Below are 21,109 nucleotides of genomic sequence, written 5' to 3'. Positions count from 1 at the left end.
TATCTACAGGCGTTTTCGTTTAACGTAGCAAGCTTAGTGTTAATTGGGTACACGTGTTTTACCTATTGCATGAAACTCAAATTGCATGACCATAATGTTTTTCTTGTCAGTATACTCAGTATACACTAAAAATTCACAGAAACTTTTCATGGATTAATGCACTTTTCAGTGCATTAACTCATGATGAAAACTGCTACTGAAAATTGTGTTTTATCGCATCGGTATTTTGTCTATAGACATCTTGTCACGTAAAAATTGTGTTTGTGTATTTTGTTTAGAAAGGTTTGTGAGGAGCGCAGCGTGTCTTTCCGCCGCGGGCCACATGAGGCTTTTTCCAGTGTGCGAGTACAGTTTTTGTTTGCCACGTTTGGCCCGGGCGCTCGTTCCGGACGTGCACGCCAGGGCGATTGATAGGGGGCGGTCCTTTAAAAACGCCAACCCCGTCGGAGGCACAGATAATCACAATCGTGGGGACAGTAGCAATCACAGATATAGAGGTATGTACAGTCGGAGGGACATTGAGACGGACCACGGTGCTGGGGACCGGCCTGGCGCGCCGACGGCTGGGCGCTCGGCGCCTACACCTCTACAAAATGTAAGCCCGGCGAAGGAATTGCCGACTCTTCGGCGTGAGATCCCTGGCCATTTTCTTTGTTTTTAAAACCTTGCGTTGCATTAATGCACATTAAAGAAAAGAAAGTTATGCATGAATGTTGAGATTACGTACTCGCTCATTATTTCGGATCTGTGATAAGTCGCGCACTCCCTGGGTGCTTGCATGGGATCATAGTAATCAGCATGCCTAATGTACAATAATGTCGCTCAATTGTGGTGTTAAATCGCGTGCTGACCGCTGACTGGTATTGCTCCATGCGTTCCATAGCACAGTCTGCAGACAAAAAAAAACAGCAGATTTATGAAAAATGTGCAGCCTCAACTTTGCGCCATGAGATGGGACGCATCGTAGAAAAGTCAATGTTTTTGACGTCGATTCCTGTATCTTGCATAGTTCCTTATCGTGCATAGCTTGGGACGACTGTGCATTTTCAATCGAGTTTTTGTCATGATGGGCTAAATGCGTCACAGAGGCTTTTTAAATGACTCCTCGCGGGCAGCGACGGAGGGAGGCCTACGTGTCGCAAAGGCAAGAGGTCCCCGCGGGTAGCAGCGGAGGAAGTCCTGCGCGGTACGCAGGCAGTTGTCATAGCCAAGGGTTGAAGGCTTCACTTAAACAGAAATTGAGGAGTTGGACGTTGGTTGAGCTCTCCGCAACTCACAGAGAGGTGAGACGCATTTTTACATGTCGCTGGCTGCTAGCGAGAGTAACAGTAGCACGTGCAGGGCACCGTTGATGGATTCTCGACTCACAGAACGTGAGATTCGCTTTTCAGCTGCCCTCTTGCGACTTCCAGAAAGTGGATGTCGGAAAAGGGCGTTGGGCTGTCGAAAACGTTGGTTGACTTTTTCCGTTGTTGGATCGGCTGAAGGCGATGGGGGGGTTTTGATGAGATGACCATGAGTCACTGGCCCTCAGCACCAGCAGTGAATCCGGTCATTCATGGTATCGTTGTTACAATCATTCCAGTGACTCCAGGAGGCAAGGTTCGTACACATGAGCCAATGAGCGATTCCGCCAAATAAGCATTGTGAGCTGTTGAGGGATTCCGGCAACTAAGTATTGCTAGCCGATGAGAAATTCCGGCGGGGCGATGAGGAATTCCGGCATAATTCTGTGACGATGCCGGGTGAGAGCTACGTGTTGGTACCGCGGTGAGCCTTACACCAGGCGGCTGCTATTAACTGGCGATGAATTTCGACGCAAGCGTGGTGTACGGCTGCACGGTTCTGTTCATAATTGAGGGTCTGATCGTTGCACATAGCATGCAGACTGCGTGTAGCGACAACACTATAGGCCTCCCTTTAATATGGCCGGTGACAAGCTTGAATGAGACGGTGTGAATGCATTAATGCTAACTGCGGAATACCAGGAAAGCGTTGTTTGCTGTCCATGTTAGGCCCAAAGCATCTGTTTCGTAGAAGCCCATTTATTGTCGGTGAGCCAATGTTTTCGCCACTTTTTGCAGTCATTCCCACTTGGCCGGTTTATGACATTGAATTTGTTCGATGATAATTAGCTGGTAATCAATAAAGTGGGACAACTAGACAACCGCCGCCATCAGCAATGACATTCATAATTAATCTAAACAACTGTCATCGTTCCCGACGGGCATATTATCCCAAGGAGCTTTTCTTTTGTGAGGCGGATTAGCGGTGAGTGCAGTCACTATCCCCAGACTATCGTGATCGCGCAGAGGCCGCCCTTCACGCTAGAATAATAGGCAGGTGATTACATATAGTCCGAGCAGCTGATCGCGTCTCAAAGCTCCGATGACAGGATCGATACGAGAGGCAAAAAGAGGGTCAAATGTCGCCAATCACTCCCGCTTGCACAACTGACATAAACAGCTAAAAAAGGTTTATAACGAGGTTATTCCGACAAAGTGTCCCTATTTCCTCGCTGATGGGTATTTCTGAACGAATTCAAAGTATTATGCATTACATGAAGTCCTGAGAGTAGGTAACTTCAAACACCATGCAGAAACTTCTTCTAAATATTTGGGTCAGTCACGGCGCTTGCTGCTTTTATGCAAGATGCGCTTTGAGAATCTCGTGATTTCCACATTGCGTCGGCGAGAAATCCGTCGGGTGGTCATGATGAGTTTGCTGCGAAAGGACGTGCCAGTACCCCTAGTTATGCGGACGGCCGGCAGGAAGGATATCACGTTACTCATACGTTTTCATTTTTACAGCACTTAAAATATATATGATGGAAAGGTTGTCCCGACATTTTGTCAATTTATTATACATGCACGTACCAATACACATAATTTTTCCAAAAGCTGCGCCTAATCTAGCCCTTCAGCCGTTTCTTGTGAATGCCGATGGATTTACCCGGTTCCAGGACAACACATTGCCGAATGCTTTTTGAGCGAATAGCATGTTTCGAATGTAAAATACACAAAAGCTTGAGGCCGCCGTGTTAAAAAGACCTACGGCTAAAAGGCGAAACACATCTTGACGGAGTCCTTTTGACAATGTGCGAAGTGTCGGAGGGCAAATTTTTAGAAATAATAAATGTACCGAAATTAATTAGCTGAGGTATTAATTAGCCCCATGCCAATATACCAAAGGGATATTTAAGCGAATGACAATGAGACAAAGGGAAAGTCACCGAATGGTAACTTAACCAAATACCTTGTCCAAATGTGCTTTTGGCGAGTGACAGACGAACGCAATTCCGTCAAATGGGAGATTAGCATAATTCATTTTACCGTAATGTGAATAGGACAATTGAAAATTATCTGAAGCGATAACGCCTACAGGCCTTAAAGGCAATCCATGTATCCCATGCACCATTGACAAAACTCTTGTTGGGGCATACCAAATATCGCTAAGAAAATGAGATGTCTGCGCTTAATTTATAGCAATTTCATAGATTTACACTAGTTTGATTTGTAATAGCTTAATATATAATAGCTAAATTTGCATGCAATCGATTCACAAGATTTCAACGCATTTCAACCCTATTAAAGAATAATCGGCTAATAGGCTTTCGACTGTACAGAATAGCAGGAAATAAGCGTGCGACATAACACACATTTCGGTAGCAGCAGTCGAATAAAAAACATTTCGGTTGATTATCACTCAACCAAAACGCGCTTAAAAGACTCACCATTTGACTACAAAAATTGAAGAAACATAAGATTTGGCTTCATATTATTTCTGCAATCAACGATCGGCAGGCACTCAGCAATTCAGCTTATGAACATTTCATCAGTTCGACGGGGTGACAACAAGGCATGTCGGCAAGTTTCTGTGTGCGAACAAAACGGCAACATCGCGTTCGAAAAAAGGCGTTCGGCTGAATGTATTTCAGTTATTTGTTCGGATACTTCCCGGGTTCACTCAAACCTTCCGGTCCTTTGCTTCTGTCTCTGCCCTGTGACCTTCCGTACATTACTTTAAGGTGTGCCCGACACGGCCCAAACTCTAAAATAATATTCGGTTAATTGCATTCGCAAAAAGGTGTTCGGCTGAATGCATTTCAGTTATTCATTCGGATACTTCCCGGGTTCACTCAAACCTTCTGGCCCTTTACTTCTGTCTCTGCCCTGTGACCTTCCGTACATTACTTCCAGGTGTGCCCGACACGGCCCAAAGTCTAAAATAATGTTCGGTTAATTACATTCACAAAAAAGCGTTCGGCTGAATGTATTTCGGCTATTTGTTCGGATACCTACCGTGTTTGCGCAAGCCTAACTGACAGCTCACGTTACACGCGCACAATATGCACACGGCAGAGGTCTCAGGATTTCGGCACCCTTACGGAACAATCCTGACCGCGGGCTTGCTCTCCGGATCCCCAGGTGGCGCTTGTGCACACGCACATGGGCTATTCCGCTTCCTCCGGTTCAGTGAATTAGAGGACTGCTCCAGTGGCATGAAATGAGGCCATGCCCTCGCGAAATGCGACAGGACTGGAGGGTTATTTAATGGCAGACTATGCCCGTGAACCCACGGCGCCGGTTGGTGCAGCGTTAATCCTGCAGCAGGACTTCCACTGCCCAGTTGCTGCCATATCCTGGTTATAAGTCAATCGAGGAAAGGCCTTCAGAGGTAAGGCTTGAGCCATGGACCTCCTATCCACATTGGCACGCGCTACGCCACCACAATGACTGCTTCACCGAGGTGGTACACAAGTGGGGAGTGGGGCTTCTTAGCGTGTGGGAGATTCGAGTGTTTGGGTATTAGGGATGTGAGTTATGGGGAAAAGATGGTGGACGTTGACAGGTGTGATGTCACTCATGGGGTTGGGTGGGTGCTGCCTCCTAGCACCACCTGAACAAAATCCTGCCTGCGCCACTTGAGCAGCATTCATTTTAATGACAGTATTTTATCGTACATGACGCAAAACACTTGGAGGCTCAAAAACTATTTTAAGCTCTGAGCGACGAAATACTCTTAAGTTTTAACATCGTCGCCGGTGAGCGGTTCTTTGGCGTGTTTCGGTTAAATAGCTCTTACGGCGTGTTGTGCCATAAGACAGCTACTTTCCTAATTACATGCATTAACTTGTCTTTTATTTGTTGCTGCACTGAAAACGTCTTACTATTCTCCTGTATCTAAAACCGCGGTAGGCGTGTAACACGCACACATACATTTCTCGTCTCCCACGGGGTGCTAGACGCTTTGTATTCGAGGCCGCCTTAAGAATACGCTCATTTTATCACCACATGCAGGTGGGTTTTTACCGTCTGTTATCTTAGGCAGGACAGTTGACCGGCGTGATTTACCAATTGCCAGAAGGTAACAAGGAAAGCCGACCATTCACGACTCGGTAGAACCCTTAGCATTCACAATCGCCTCGAGCATTACTCTCCAAGAACGGAAGATGTCTGACGTTACCCTTTCAGTGAGTGTCGACCCTCTTGCCTCACCATTCACTCGAGGGATCATCGCGGCCGGTCAAGCGGCCAGCTCACAGACGTTCTCTGGCCACCTACGGGGTGGTAACCACTCTTTGCTTGTCATCACCCGTCGTGTGGAACATCCCACCGCATGTTCCGCCGAGTCGCTGTCCCACGCCCCATGCGCGTTTGTCGGAGAACTGCTTGTGTGGCGTCATAGCACCCATCTCACACTAAGCATAGCTGGCAGCTATGCATCGCGCCTCCGTTACGGTGTACCAACGTGACGCGCACGACCAACTTCTCCAAGCCAGCACCACTCGATGATGGCGGCCGCACGACTGCACGGCTGCGGCAACTGCACGACTGCGCGGAAAATGCGCCCTCCTTCGCTGAAGGCTTAACAACTGGTGCCATATACAAATGGTCAAATTTGATGTCCAGCTATAGGAAATCGTCTTTTTTTGTTTAGATCACGCCACTATTCGGGTCGTGGGATCTGTCAATGACCTGTCAGTGATCTGTGCTCTGCTGTAGAGAATATTCCACATTTTAAGATCTTAAAGCAAGTATCAGGTGTGATGAAACAGGCTTACTGATAACTATTGGTGTACTTTTAAGTGAAAAAGACTGTTTTTGGTAAGTAAGGTAAGGTGTGCGAGATTGTAATTGGTAGACCAGCTGTTATCACATGCTGGTGACCATTTGAGTCCAGACGAGCTGTGACCAATTCTCCCCAGTTGGGGCCATTTAGTGAGACTCAAATTGATTCTATGCATGGTTGTGGGACAGGATGGGGAGCGCAAAGATTGTCAGCCCTACTCATTGCAGATGTTTTTGTTATTGTTGTAAAAGGTAACAGTAAGCTGCATCCAGTACTGCACATGCGTACTTGCATCGCTGCTGAACTGGCTTCACGCTTCATGCTCTTTATTCATCAGTGAACCCGAATATGGAATCAACCTTGTGTCAAGAAAGCGGCTTCTGCCAGATGAATCGTGGTCACGTAGTCATTTCCGGCGAGCATATGCAGTATCATCGTAAAAACAGTAAAAGCGAGCATTTAAACCACTTGAAAGCGCTTGAAAGCGTTCGTGATTAGGAGAGGATACAAGAATGCGGATCTTTATGATCTGATGTCACGTGGCACATGGTGTGAGCGGGAAACGTTAGGAGGAAAACAGGCAAAAAGTTTTGTAATAGAGAAATGTACACCGCATCGTATGGTGTCGATTTTGTAGCTTCACCGATATTAGTTAAGAAATGATTCGATTCTATGTTTCTTCCAAAGGTAGTGCGGGCAACGGCGGCCTGGCCCAGTACATACCGATGACAACGGTCAAATCGCCGGACTGTTTCTGCATTGCGTGCCTGTTATACACGGAGCCATGAAGAGCAAGCGTGTCTCAAACGGTCAAACGAATCTTGACGACGACGAAAACGGCCAGCATTCTAGAGAAATTTGTGAGCAGAAATGTCTCTATAAATAATAAGCAAACATATGCCTATCTTTGCCGTTAAGTAAGCGCAAAACCCCGTTATGTATGTTTCCTAAAGGTTTTTGACCCCCTGAATATCAATGTCCCGTAGGATTTCTTCAGCCGGATTGATACGTATCTGGCAATTGTTCGATGACGCAATTTTGAAGAAAATCGCAGGGGTCGCCCCATAGACATGATTTTTTAGATCGTTTATAACTTTTCCCCTAGACAAGATAGGGGTTTTGGGTTTGCACGTCTGCATTTGGGATGCCACGTGCTTCCATTTGACATGCAACTCGGCCTATGTTTACCGTTAAGTAAGTGCAAAACCCCGTTATATATGTTCCTAAGGGTTTTTGACCCCCTGAATATCAATGCCCCATAGGGTTTCTTCAGCCGGATTGATACGTATCTGTCGATGGTTCGATGACGCAATTTTGAAGAAAATCGCAGGGGCCACCCCATAGACATGATTTTTTGGATCGTCTATAGCTTTCCCCCTAGACAAGGTAGGTGATTTTTCTGTGCACTGTTGTCTTTGGCCGAAAGAGAGCTTTCAGGTGACGCTTCGCCAGTCCAGGATTTCGTTATCCTAGGGGAGATATTGGCCCGTAAAGGGAATTCCCTACATTTATGCTGCCATGTCTGGGCTGGGCTTAATCTGGGCTGAATGTGGGCTAGCTTCCGCTACATCCATACGTAACACTCGATACCGCTGCAATCCCGGTCGTTTGACTCTACGTCCTGATTCCCGTGTTTCGTGTGGTGTTACCACTAGGTATTTTTACGAGACGAAGTCAAGGGCGGATCCAGAAAAAAGGAGGGCAACTGGGTCATGCTCTCCTAAGATGGTCAGTCTTGCCAGAAATGGCATCTCTGGAATCTGGACTTCGAAGAGAGCAGAGTAACTTGTACTAGAGGCAGTGTTTTGGAACGCTCCTATAAAAGTAAGTGAAATCCGTTGAGTTACAAAAGTCAGGACAGTATTTGAACTTTCGCAGTGGGGCTAATGCAGCGTTGTGTAACACATTAACATCGCACTTCGCTTGCTAAGAGCCCTCCATAAGGCATCATGATTATAATCTCACCTCTTCTCCACCCTGCTGGATAACGCTCTGGATACTGCAATAACAGCGACCTATGCCTGTACTGCCTGAAGTCCTTGGGAATCCAGGTGACGCTGAAAAGCGTGCAGATCACCGAGAACACAGCACATGTGTTCAAAGGCAGTGGCATGGCATCTTTAGAAGTTGTCTTAACAACCAAAACGAGGTTCTTTTGTTTATCCTCACAATGCCACCGACATGTGCGATTCCCAGCTATAGGTGACATTAGTGTCACCTGTATCTGGTAACATTCATGTGGCACCAGCTATTACGACAGGGAGGGAAGGGAGGCTAAGGAGAACATGCCTCCCAAATTTTCCCAAAACAACCGTTGTACCTATCAATTTTCCCGTCAAATCCTGGTTTTAATATTTTTCCATTTAAATGCCACTTTCTGGTCAGATTACCAGCAATTTTACCCTCACCCGCGTGTTCTTTTTAGTCCGACTCCTTCAATTCAGGTTTTCTCGACCTCATCTCTAAAACATGGTTACACCCACGACAGGTGATGTCGGTCGAACGAACTACCAGACTGGCAAGTGAACATAACCAAGGAGTGCAAAGCCAGCCAGGAATGCAAAATGCCTTAAACACAAATGGAACGAATTAAAAAACGAACGAATAAAATCTAAAAAAGCGAACAAATGAAATCATGGTGAAGTCAAATTCGCGTCTGGCCTATGGTCGGCACGAAATGTTTTTTTCTCGAAAACGTATGTAGAAATTTCGTGTGGAAACGTACTGAAAACTGTGCTTCAATGTAAGCTCTCGATCTTCGAAATCGTACAAAAAATCGTAGAGGGCGGTGAACTGTTGGCCCTTAGGGAATAACCGACCAGCGGCCCCAGGACCAATTTTCGCCAACGCATGCTCTCGAGATTTACGGAGCCGCCTGGCGCCGAGCTGTGTTGGTGGTATATTAATACTTGCCCTACCCCATCCTTCTGGGAGGCTGGCCCGTGCGCATCCTTCCTCGGCCCCGCATGGTAGTCAAGATCCGACCGGTGACGCTGGTAGGCTGGACGCCGACCCTAGTGCCGTTCCGCGGCACGCCGAGGAACACACCGGAATTTTGGAGCGCCGGTAGCTTGTCTGCGCCACGCTTCCAACTGGGATCCTCAGAGATTTAGGTCACTGCTGCATTTCTTAACTATAAATCTCTAATTTCAACGTTTTAAGAGGGCGGGTACCCCTAATGGCCTTGATTGCGCGCTCAGGACTTAGGAATTCTCCAATTTTTTCGAGGTTAAACAGCACCGCTATCCTTTAATTACACTTGCAACGACTGTGAATGCGCTCCCGGTTCTTCTAGATATCGCGCTCACGATTTCGAAACCCGAGGGAAAGCATTCGTGGCCGCTGTGGCTGCCACAAATTGGCAGCTTTTCTGAGAATATCTCGGTGCGGTATTCCCCCAGACAGGCCGTTTTCGCTGTCGCCCAAACATTAGCTTTGACCATTTGAGATAAGCGACGGGCACATGCGTCGCCGTCTGTTGACTTTGGGGTCAAGGCCCTGAAAGTGTAAGTGTGATTGCAGTGGATAGGCACATTGAATGTGAAAGCTACGTACCACCCACGCGCACCGTGGTTCTTCTAGAAAAAGTAGAGGCTGAAAAAGTAGAAGAAGCTCAGGCTGCGATATCTGTGGATCAAGGTGATGTGTTTGTGTTAGTACTCACATATTGCACATCATCGGAAGAAGCTGGGCAGTCTCAGCTTTCAGACACCGCCTGTTGCCAGTCGGCACGCGCAGGTATGTGTAAGTAGCATCCGAATCGCCAATTGATCTAAAGATCCTCTCGCTTAGCGTGTTATGTATGATCTGGTGGTAATGCTGCCTCAAAGTCTGCCTGATCTGCTTTCATATGACAGTGAGTTACAAAGGAAGCAATGTATTTTTTTGCTGGGACTGCATGCGATGGAATATGGATGTGAAATACCTGTTTGTTAGAATCCTGCTAGACATCTGGATTCATTGTTTGCTTTGCTGAGGTCAGAGCTGTAGCCAGCACATGTAAATGCGAGAGCCAATACTTAATAATAAACTCAGCAAACATGTGCCATCTCAGATGCTGCTGTCCAATTAGCACATATGTTATCTCAGGATAGCATTCCATACCATTCTATGAGCCAGCAGAATGGTTGCTAATGAATGCTGCTACTGAAACTCAAGCAGTGCAGACAAATGCTAAATTGCAATTTGTGCCCGTAAGGTTTGACACACCACTGCCCTGTATATAACAGTATAAGAAATAATGTTCTGTAGTGCTCGTGCATCTGGCTGAAATACGGATCCAGTGTTGGTAGAAGACATTACTGCAGAAACATTGTAGCATGCTTGCTGAATAAGAGGCAAAGAGAAAACAAAACATAGGATCAGAAAATGCACTGTAGTACTTGGCACTGTGCATTTGGGTGCATAGAAGGCATGAGGACAGATACATGGGCTATAAGTCAAAATTTGAGCAAAATAAAGCTGAAATCTAAACTCACCTTATGAACACACTTGAAAATCATGGAAAGTTTTCTTGTGTTGCTTATTGTTGTTTGTGCATTTAGCACATACTAGTTTGTACTCAAGGTGTGTCCTTTGCCTCTTCTTTGATCCACAGATCTTTGCAGCCATATCTCAGTACAACCAAAAACCCTTGGGCCATAGCAAACTGTCCCCAAAATCTGTGCTAATGTGAAGACCTCCATCCATTTTTTTTTAGTCACAGCCCCTTGGGAGTATGTTGGCCCTGTATTGACAGCCCAATCCCACTCTTGGTTTGGACTCCCAAATCCTCAGCATCATGCACAGAATACCAATGTGTCTCCATCCACCTACAAGGTCATCAGTTCAGCCCCAGGCATGGACTTATGCTGACTTAATTGTGTTCAGCCCTGGCATGTATTGCATGGCCCAGCCCCATACCTTCCTCTGTCCAGTCTGAAGCTGCCCTCTGGAGGGATGACTGCACATCCACAAGCACTGCCCACATGAAGACCCAACACCCTCCATTTCAGAGGGTGATCCAACATGTGATCAGCAACCAGCAGCTCGGACTGTGTCTTCCAACCCTCTGGGTGAGTGGAGTGCACCATGCTGGTGCTCAGTGTAGCCTGAGCTTGGGCCGTTGTTTGAGGTCTGCAAAGTGTTGTGCTTTCAGGTGTCTTTTCCTTATTGACTGCCACATTTTTTAATTGATTCATGGTTATTCACACGTTTAAATGGCGCATGGGCTGGGCTCGTCGATGTGCTTCACCACAAATATGAACAGAAAGGACTTGGTTTTGCTGAAAGGAACATGGTTCCTGGAATCCGATTGTGCCGAAATTCATTGGGGAACAAGCTGCGTCATCATGGATTTGGGATGGAACTTTTCATTCGAAAATGTGGATGTGTAGCCGAAATGACCACAATTGCCGAATTTGCGATCTCAGCAGCAGGCTGACCACAAAATAGCAAGCATTTAAAAACAAATTGATCCGAACCCTTTGAATGGATGGATTTCTGGGATCAGCGCTCACGCAAAGCAGTGCTTGTTGTGTGAGCCCTGACCCCCACCATTCGATCGCGCAATTCCAGGCAACGGCAGAATTTAGGGGCGAAAGCTTAACGTACCGCAATGCTCGGGACGTCCGTTCCGCCCTCTGACGTCAACTGACCTTTAGCGCGACCGCTGCCACGGCCGCAGGCCATACCTGCCAAAGGCAAATAGCGAGTGCCCTAAAGCGACTGGAACCCATCCTGCCATGGGTGTATGGATCGGAATGCAGGCGCTCTAACCAACTGAGCCACGGGGACGGGCATTGCTGCAAATGCGATCATTCTGGCGGACAGCCAATGCCTGGAACAATATGAGCACTTTCCCCCTTTGAGTTTTGTAAATCTTTGCCAGAAATGCGTCGGTTGGTGTCTCCCTGTTACTACGCACGCTCGTCGTCGCTCCGCGCACTCGTCAAATATTGCCACTGCCGCCCAACAGCGCCACCTGGGCGACGATAATGTAATGACCTGCCATCTGGCGGCTCTTTTTGTTTTCATCTCACGATAGTCGTTTGCCGTATGATGACACATTTATGGCTGCTTCCAACACATGCCAGGCAAAAATGGGTCTGTCTTGGTTTGCTGGGGCATGTATTATACAGTACGAACGAATTTCCGGGCATGGAGGCACAACTTGGCTCGACTGTACAACGTGGCGGCGCGATTAAAAATGACATGCATATCGATGCTATCTCACCATGTAGGTTTCTCATATTCATTGGCATCACAAACCTCTTTATACGCACAGTTTTCCTGTCACACATTCGCCGAGGCTGTGGGTGCACAGCAGTTCGCACCACGCAAAGACGTCTTTTACATCCAGGGTTAGATGATATAATTTGCTTCGCTGCGGGACGTGGCTGCTTTATGCGTCTAGGTGACACGCAAGCAGTAAACGCATATGTATGCATCCGACACCTGAGTGCATGGAATACGTGGCACTTATGTGGCGTGACTACAGTGGTCAGTATTGTTAGGTTGTAGAAAAGTTATCGCTTTCAGCTCTCTTATTACGTAATGTGGTTCCCATTTAACAACGAGGTTGTGGATTCACTCTGACGTCTTTTTCCACCCAGTGCCGTGATTATAACGCTGCCCTCACTTTTCTCCAATCCAGACTCAGGCGTGTGTACGCCCGCCGTTAATTGGTGCCGACCGTTCCCACAGTGGTTGGCCGAATGGTTGCGTCGCTGCTCGCCGCCATGCCGCGTCAGGTAGCCTGCTGCGAGTGAGCTTTGCCTTTGCCTTTGCCTCATGCGGCGGCCCCACTGCCTGCACTGTGTGCCTCACTGCCGGGGGAGGGGGGGGGGGGGGGGGGGGGGAGGGCAACTGCCCGCAGCACTGTCTGCACTGAGCACTCCACCTGACGGGACTTACGCTCTTCACGGCTGACTTGTCCGCGGTAGGCCATCATCGCGTGTTGGAATCGGGGCGGCTAGCGACCTGTTCAGTTCACTGCACAGCCACTCGGCACTGGTCCCGGCGGGCTGATCTTGTGCACCTGTCCTGTATGCACCTCACTGTCTACAGCTTCATGGCGAAACCTTGATGAAAATATGAATATTTGATCGGGCGGTGGTGCAAAGTCCGAGCCGCAGCCTAATCTTCGCCGTGATGGCGCGGGCTTCGCGTTTCGAAGGTAACTAGATGGGCTCATGTCGTAAATGGAAGCCGCCCTCGTCGAATCAGTATCCAGCACAGGCCTCGCAACATGAACTGCGGTGCCTTCGACAACCCACAGGCCGTTGAGCTACGGTACATACAACAATCCACAGACCGTTAATAGGGCCGCAACGTAACAGTAAAATTATTGTAAGATCCGCAATCCGTAAAAAACGTATTGATAAAGTCTGTTGGCCGCGGTGCGCTTGAAATGCGGTGGATGTTGTCATTTTGACGTCTGATCCTTGCCAACCACTTGGTATGTAACGCTGTGGCGTTTTGCACATGCAACGCCACCATATCTTTTTGGTATCGTATTCGTTGACGTTCTTTCAACCTACGCTTATGGCTTGCAACACGAGCGCCATTTGAAAGCATCGCGCCATGACAACTTTTATTAAAGGTCGTACGTTGGCGGTGACGTGGGCTGTGTGCAGGAGAGCTTACCTTTCACCTGAGCTCTTAAGTCGGTCGATGGAGTTTGATCGGTTTGTCTACCACTTCCATGCAGTTGACGTAGTGGCGAGCTGTGAGGAGGACGGTTCGCCGTTTTGGAGGACAGTGTGGCCTGGGGGCTCCGGAGATGTATGACAACGGCTGTTTGTCAGGGTGAATGGCTGTTATGCAGGACTGTCCTGGAGGCAGTTGGGGTTGTTGTACCTTTAGTACCATGGGGGTGCGTCAGGGGCCTGCGACTGTTTTGTTTTTGGGTGTGCAAGCAATAATTCAAAGTCGTTTTTAAAAATACTACGCTTCGGTGTTATGAAGGAGGCGATCACTCATTCTCAGTTTGTCATTGCTGCAACGGACTCCCAGCCCATCTTTCGCGAAGTCGTCACCCGGTCTCCTGGAGAATGGTGACTCGGTGGCAAAGGGACCGTTGGGCCTTGTCGGCTTTGGTGCGTAGGCCCTGCTGTTGTTGATAGTGAAACGACGGACAGGCGGCCGGTCCTTGCACACTAACACTGGTCCAGCGCGCGCTGAACAATTGGTGACCTTGGCTCAGCCGCGGCAGCGTCCAAACATGCTCGGCGTCCTAGCGTATGGAGTCTCGTCGAGAGTGCTCGTCACCTCCCTTCCTCCAGCCGCCTCCATATCTCCCAGGCGCACATACGTTCACCGGAGGAGTTATCTGAGGCCAGCAAACAAGTATCCCCGCCCCATCCCCAGACAAGACAATCTCGTAGGACCTTGCACCGCTGCGATAGGCCCCCGGGCTGAGTGACGGCTACGTGCTGGGTGGAAGTTATTTTAAGTGCAGTGAAGCTATTTGAAGCGATACCAAGATAAACCGAGAAGGATACTGCTAGTGTATAAGCTGCCGCCGCTTGCGACTGGGTCGGTCGTCTCACCTGACAGGAAGTTTTGAAAGTCGATTATAGCAACGGTGCGCTGCAAAATCGCTCCGACAGTACTTAGGTCTGGCGTGACAGGGTCTTGATTCGCACGCTCGAAAGCAAAATACTACGTACCCCTGGCGCACACGCGGGCTTAAATTCGATAGGGTGCGCTCTGATATTGCGAGTATAAAACTACCAGCAGCCTCCCGGACACCGCTGGGGAACATAGCTAACGGTGGCGGAAGTATGTCGCCGTCAAACCTTCCGAGCTGCTCCACTTAACGCGCGTCCAGTAACCAGTTTCATAAAGAGAAGTTTCTACTTCTGGCAGGCCGAAGATATTTCGGCGTACTTACCTACCTCCTACGCCAGTTTCACAACCCTGGCATCACCACTCCGAAGTAAATCGTAAAATGCAGACGTTGAAGTAAGGTCAATATTATTTCTGTAGCCATGAGCTCAATAGCGGTACAACCGGCCGTTTCCATGGCAACGATGCTGTCGCTTTAGACCCGAGAGATTAAGATGCCACTGATACATACAGGAATGCCAGCAATGAATGTGCAATTTGAGTGGCCATAAATTCATAGACCAATTACGATCATATTTTTATTTGCTGAAATGCACACATCTTATAAATCTCGACATTGTTCCGCTACTCGCGGAAGGAAACAAAGCTGTTTAGTTCGTGTGTTCGTGCTCTTGAGCTTTCGTGTTCTACTTGCGAAGGCAATATGCACCTTACGACAAAAGCCCGGAAAAAGCTGACTTTATCCTCACCCAATGTTGTGCACTTCGTTGACTTGTATCTTGTCTGTCCGTGTCATAGCAAAAAAAAAGAAGAAAAACAAATTCGTGAAACCCGCAACATGGGAAAAGAGGTTGGTTTTCATAACGGCCTGCGAGCTTTATCCACCACAGCTCGTGGTGTATCTTTGTGATGCCCACAAAGTTGCATGGCGAATTTCAGTTGCATTGATTTTCTCACATATGCGTACTTGTCCGCCCTTGCCGTGTTGTCATCGCTTCATAGCGCAACAGTTTCTCACTGCAGGTTGATTCTGAGCCTGAATGGCCTGTTCCTCCGCTCCCGCATGGCCAAGCGCCGGCTCCTCGGTAATCACCATTGATGATTTTACGACGGGCCAGAGCATCTTTTTGTTAATTTCAGTTTCGTAGTAACTGTCTTTTCCATGGTCAAAGCAGTTGCGTTTATGAGGCCCGATGGATGCCTGATGAAGAAACTCCTTACTTCAGGTCTCCCCATAAATAGAAGAATCGCAGGGCGCTAAAGTAAGTAGTTACTTTCTACGCTTTGCAACCGGATTCGAAGGAACGGCGTGTGAAGTTACTTCCAACGCCACAATTGCCCGCCATTCTCTCTTTATGACACTGGTTATTGGAGGGAAGAAGAGGGGGGGGGGGGGGAGGGAGGGAGGAAGGCGGTATGCCCCAGCTGCCTGCTACCACCAGCGGTAGAGCAGTTCAGTTTTAAAGGATTGAATTGAATATCACCATCAGCCAGGGTGGTGCTATGAGACTGTAGCGTGGCGGCAGTCATAGGTCAAGCAACTGGGGTTCAAATGAGGTCACCAATCGAAAATGTCTATCGGTCGTTAATCGCGGTTGACGGTGCTCAAAATGAAAGACGTTGACAAGTTTGCGCAGGTGAATGATGAACAGGCATCCAGTGTGCGTTTTGCTCCGTAAGTATGGCATATTTGCTGGGATTCGTGGTTTAACGAGAACAGGTTGAACCGCAGTAACGAATGACATGTGAGGTGGAGGTGAGGTGAGGTGGAATCGATGGTGCTGATTTGCAAATGGCGTCCATTTTCTCGCACCTTACATGTATCAGTGTTTTAGCATAATGTAAATGACGTTAAAAGGCAGGGTCTGACGTTGCTGAATGCCACTCATTATGAACTCAAGTTCGTGTTTGTAATCAGTGGCTGTTGTAATGACTTGCTGACCCAAGATGCAGGTATCAGGCTGAATCGACCCTCAAATCACCTGGCATAACGAGATGATTACGCGTGGTGAAAATCTTTGTTGTGAATATGATAAGTTAGTATTCTCTGCAGGTACGCATCAAGTATTCTCTGTAGACACGGATTGAGTATTCTCCGTAGGTTTGTATTTAATAGTCTCTGTATGCATTGGGTAAACTGTCATTGCTCGCTCTCTCAAAGTGAAGTTTTGCTGGTGCAACGTTTGTTGCACGTTTGTCGTTCCCTCCCTCTCCATGCTTTCTTGTCCTCTCCGCCTCAGCTGCAGGCGACGATTTCCTGGCAAAGTTCGACTAGAAAAGCCGAATGGAAAAAAATCGAACACAAGTTATTGAAAGGGATAAAAGTCGACAGGAAAAGTAGCCAAAGCGGAAATAGTTGACAGAGACATAAACGAGATTTAAAAAAATTGGGCGGACACAAATTCGACATGGATACACCTAAATTGGGATAAAAGTGCAGTAGTCTTGCGTACGCTGTTTTTCTCTGACGCAAACTATTTTTGAAACTATCAAAAGAATATCCAGAAAGAAAAAAGCTGTTGAAGCAAGCCTGCTGTCCTGATGGCGTCGTGCTTACAGTCATGCGTATTTGATGATTACACTATATAACTAAATGACGCTCGACAGCTTCCCTATCAAGTTTCCTTGCATCCGACAAGATAATCCGTGGCAGCGTTACATGTTTTTTTCGTCGTGTGTAATCCAGCTGGCAGATAACGGCGCCCATTACCACTAACACTTGTCGAAGACATGTACTTAGCGGGCTCAATGGTCATTAGGCGGACCGTTAAGCTCGCCTCACAGCGGACTTGCGTAGCCGATCGGTCGGTTTGTTTCAGCATAGCCAGCCGCTGGGTCTTAATTGGTCTCCCACGGATTTCAGATGTACACAGTGCTGTTGGAGTGCAGTGCTGTACACAGTGCAATATCTCTTCGCATGATACTTAACACATTGGGGTTTACTTCTGGAAGATGTTGCGCAAGTCATTTTCTTACAGCGTCAGTTTGGTGCCTGCTGCCCTCCCCAGTTATGGTCACCTTTAATGTTTTTCGGAAGTCTGCATACCCCAAACTCGTCGCCCCATATCACACAGTACCGTGGGCACCGCAACGCCACGTTCCACAACCTGCCCCTCTGTCCCTCGACGCGTGTTTGGCCTGCGACGCCGCCTTTTCTCCCAGCACTTGATAGCAGCGCGGTGCGTAGGCCGACCCCGTGCCGTACTCGCCAGCGCACCTCCGCCGAGGCCGGCACGCCCGGGCCGGCTGGCGCCGGCGCGGCGTGGCGTGGCGCGGCGCGGCGCGGCGCGGTGGCGTCGGTGGCGTGCCGGCGGGAGCCGCAGTGCAGGCTCAGCCGTGGCGCCGGTGGCGGTGGCGGGCGGTGACCGGCGTGCGCGCGCTCTGTCGGCAGGGGCCTGCGGCGGCGGCCGGCAGGGCTGAGCAGCCCCACCATGGCGGGCGCCCGCTCCCGCCGCCAGATCGTCTTGTTCCTGGCCATGTTCATCTTCCCCTTCGCGCTGATCATGCTCTTCAACCAGCCAGGTGAGCGGATGGAGGTGTGCGTTGTCACCGGTGGCGGCGGTGCCCGTCTGACGCCGGTGGCGACGGTGGTGGACTATAGAGGGACGGACAGCAGGGACGAAACTTCGTCCGAGTCAGTGAAGGTCGTTATGAGCCCGTTAATTTTGCTCAATGCCCACAGATCCCTCCACCTTACGCTAAAACTCAGGAACATTAGTGTCTGTTGCCTGCTGGAAAGTCTAGAAAGTTCTTCCCGCTGTGGTCAGTACGGCGCGGGTGTTTCTAAAGCCAGGGAGTTGTGAACACTGGTGTTTGTGATGATCAATAAGCCGCTTTGCGGAGCGGAGGACCGGTGAGATGACAGCTGGCGTGATTATGAACAGTCGTTTCTAGTTTATTAAAAAACTTAAGTAATATAAACGCGTTTTGTGGAGCTCATACAAACTGGTCTGGCGGAAGACTGGACAAACACGTCTCTCATGAGGGCGTGACGGGCGGGGATTTACTCGTACGGTGGTCGCACTTTCCGTAAAACACGCTGTTGAAAATTGGCTGAAGACGGTTGGGAAGAGGAGATCAAAACTTTGTGATATGTTTTTTTTTAGTGTAACCAAAGTGCTGCAAAAGTCAGACGCTTCAAATGCAGGCCCTTCAAATGGAGACGCTTAATGTGGACGTTGGCCACATTGAGGCAGACTGCAGTCCTGTGTAGTTTTCACTGTTCAGTCTCTCAGATTACGGCACCACGGGTTTTATTCGAGGCTGTTTTCGAAACATATCACAATGTCGGCCCGATTGATCACCGGTGCACGTTTGCGCCTCTTTCATTCATCATTGCCACCGCGTTGTCATTTGTAGGTGCCTCACGTGCAGCGTGCGCTGGCAACCGTTTGGTTCCCGGTGTCCGACATCAATTCTTAACCGCGTGCAAGACGTGCGGCTCCATGGTTCGCGCTCGAGCGCTCGAGGCCGGCGCGCACGCGGGATCTATGACGTGCAGGTCATGGCGTGACGTCAGGTCACCTGTTTGCCGGTGCGCATGCCCGTTTCGCCCCAGCAAGCGGTGACTTTCTCGTGCTACAGCGATGACAGGTCAAGACACGAGCCCGATTTTGAACCGGGTCGGGCATTTTTCGCAAGTTCCAAGTTTTTTGCTTGTTTGTTAAGCTCACGGGAAAGGCCCTATTTGTTCATGTCGGAATGCCGCGGAAAGGTTATGCTTGATTAAAGAGCTTGTTTGCGGATGCAGTGCAGCTTACACAACACTACATTTAAGAATTACGCTTCTTGTTGAAAGCTGCATCTGACACCAATATGCTGTTACAAAGATACTAGCTGTATGGAAGCGTGACAACCAGGCGGGGCCGCTCGTGACGAAAATTTTGCCCCAGGCCGAGCCGAGAAAGATTCTTCGAGACAACTTTGTTTCCGGTCGCGGGACGGGCGAGGCTTACATAACCGCGACCACGTACGCAACAAGAATGACGCTAGCTATGCGGTAGAACGTATTCATATGGCTTTCTGACTTGCTGAGGTGCGGGTTCAGGTGTTGGGTCAGGCTCAAGCAAGCGTCGCTGATTGCTCGTGAATATTGTTAATTCGTTCGAATGATATAAACCTTAAGCAAATGCACGTGATATTTGGGGGATGTTTGTCTGGGTAGTAACATTGCGTTCCATGCCAGTGGTCCCTCGCGGAATGCTGACACGCAAACAAGTTTGGTGTCCTGTGTAATTTTGGGCCTTAGCTTCCTTGGTGGCACTATTCACTGCGCTCTCTCCCTAACAACCAACGCGGTCAGTCGCCAGTTTTAAATTGGAATCAAGTATGTGAAAGCGTATATGAATGGCTTGAGTAACTAGGAGCAGATTCTGCAGTGCCATTGGGGACGAATAAGCATTGGCTGGAGAGAGTTTGCAGCGCGACCCGAATTGGACCGGTTTTTCATAAAAGGTGGAGACCGCCATGTAAGCTACGTAAACCCCTTACCTACGGCAATACAAGACGTGGATTAGCGTGGGGAAAGACAGACTTCAGACCTTTTGCGGGATATACGCACATGTTTAATAATTTGGTCGTACGAGTGATGCACTGCCCAGTTGTGCTGCATACTAAGCTTTGCATTGCACTGCATTTCCTGCATCCGTTGCGTCGACAGTTTCCCCGCTTCTAATTGTGTCATTACTCAAGCCGTGGTTTTAAACATGATTGTCGGCGGAAAACGTTCAGTGCACGGATTTCCGGCGGAAGTTCACGCTGCAACATTATATATATATATATATATATATATATATATATATATGCGCGCACAGACCTGTACAGTGCAGTGCAGTAGGTGCAGACCTATGTAATCAGTGCAGTCGGTCGCATAAGTCAAGTTTTTTGCTGCTCGAATCCTACCGGGCTGGTTCAGCTGTGGAGTCTGGACAGTCGGCTCGACGGAAATTAGCGCGTTGGAATGCAGGCCATGTGACCTGAGCATGAAGTGAGCGTGAGCTCACTTGAACACGGAACCCCGGGTGGATCCGTTAATGCCGCCCTTAAAATGCATGAGCAGCGATAGTGCCATACGGTTGCGGTGCCACACCCCTGTGACGCTGAACATTTTGATCACCCACGGCAGCCTGGCGTTGCGGGCGGCGCGGAAGTTCTAGCAAGTATCTAGCCCACTGGATGTAACAAACGCACCGCCGTTAATGCACTGAGCAGAAAACATGGACGTTGAAACTGGACCTAGCAACATGCTTTTCGTTTAAAGCAGTTAACAGAACATTGATAATGATGCACGCGGTGTTGGTATCGCTGAGAGAAATTTCGGCACCAACACTTAGAGCAAGTGGGAAGGGAGGTATTTTAGAAGTGACCGTCTCTTGACATGCGTAGCACCAGTAGGATGCCTCAGTTGGCGTTAGATCACAGTGGACGGATAACGGATAACGGTTGCGTAGGACATTGATGATACGGTGATAAGGGTCATTGCACTATG

At 48.7% G+C, this 21,109-nt stretch overlaps 1 protein-coding gene across 1 annotated transcript in view; it reads left to right on the top strand.

The window, feature by feature from the left end:
* The first annotated feature begins 9,541 nt into the window (after positions 1–9,541).
* Positions 9,542–21,109, top strand: part of LOC119097169 (alpha-1,3-mannosyl-glycoprotein 4-beta-N-acetylglucosaminyltransferase B) — a 56,104-nt gene continuing 44,536 nt past the window's right edge. The window contains exons 1-3 of the mRNA XM_037220231.1: positions 9,542–9,810; positions 11,067–11,126; positions 18,014–18,144. Coding sequence (XP_037076126.1) covers positions 18,054–18,144 — 91 coding nt within the window. The 5' untranslated portion in view covers positions 9,542–9,810; positions 11,067–11,126; positions 18,014–18,053. The remainder of the gene's footprint in view (positions 9,811–11,066; positions 11,127–18,013; positions 18,145–21,109) is intronic.

The sequence above is a fragment of the Pollicipes pollicipes genome, unplaced genomic scaffold, assembly GCF_011947565.3.
Source record: "Pollicipes pollicipes isolate AB1234 unplaced genomic scaffold, Ppol_2.1 Scaffold_2445;HRSCAF=2866_pilon_pilon_pilon, whole genome shotgun sequence".
Classification (NCBI taxonomy): Eukaryota; Metazoa; Arthropoda; class Thecostraca; order Pollicipedomorpha; family Pollicipedidae; genus Pollicipes; species Pollicipes pollicipes.
Note: the sequence above shows the minus strand (reverse complement) of the source record. Positions and strands in the feature narration are given on the sequence as shown.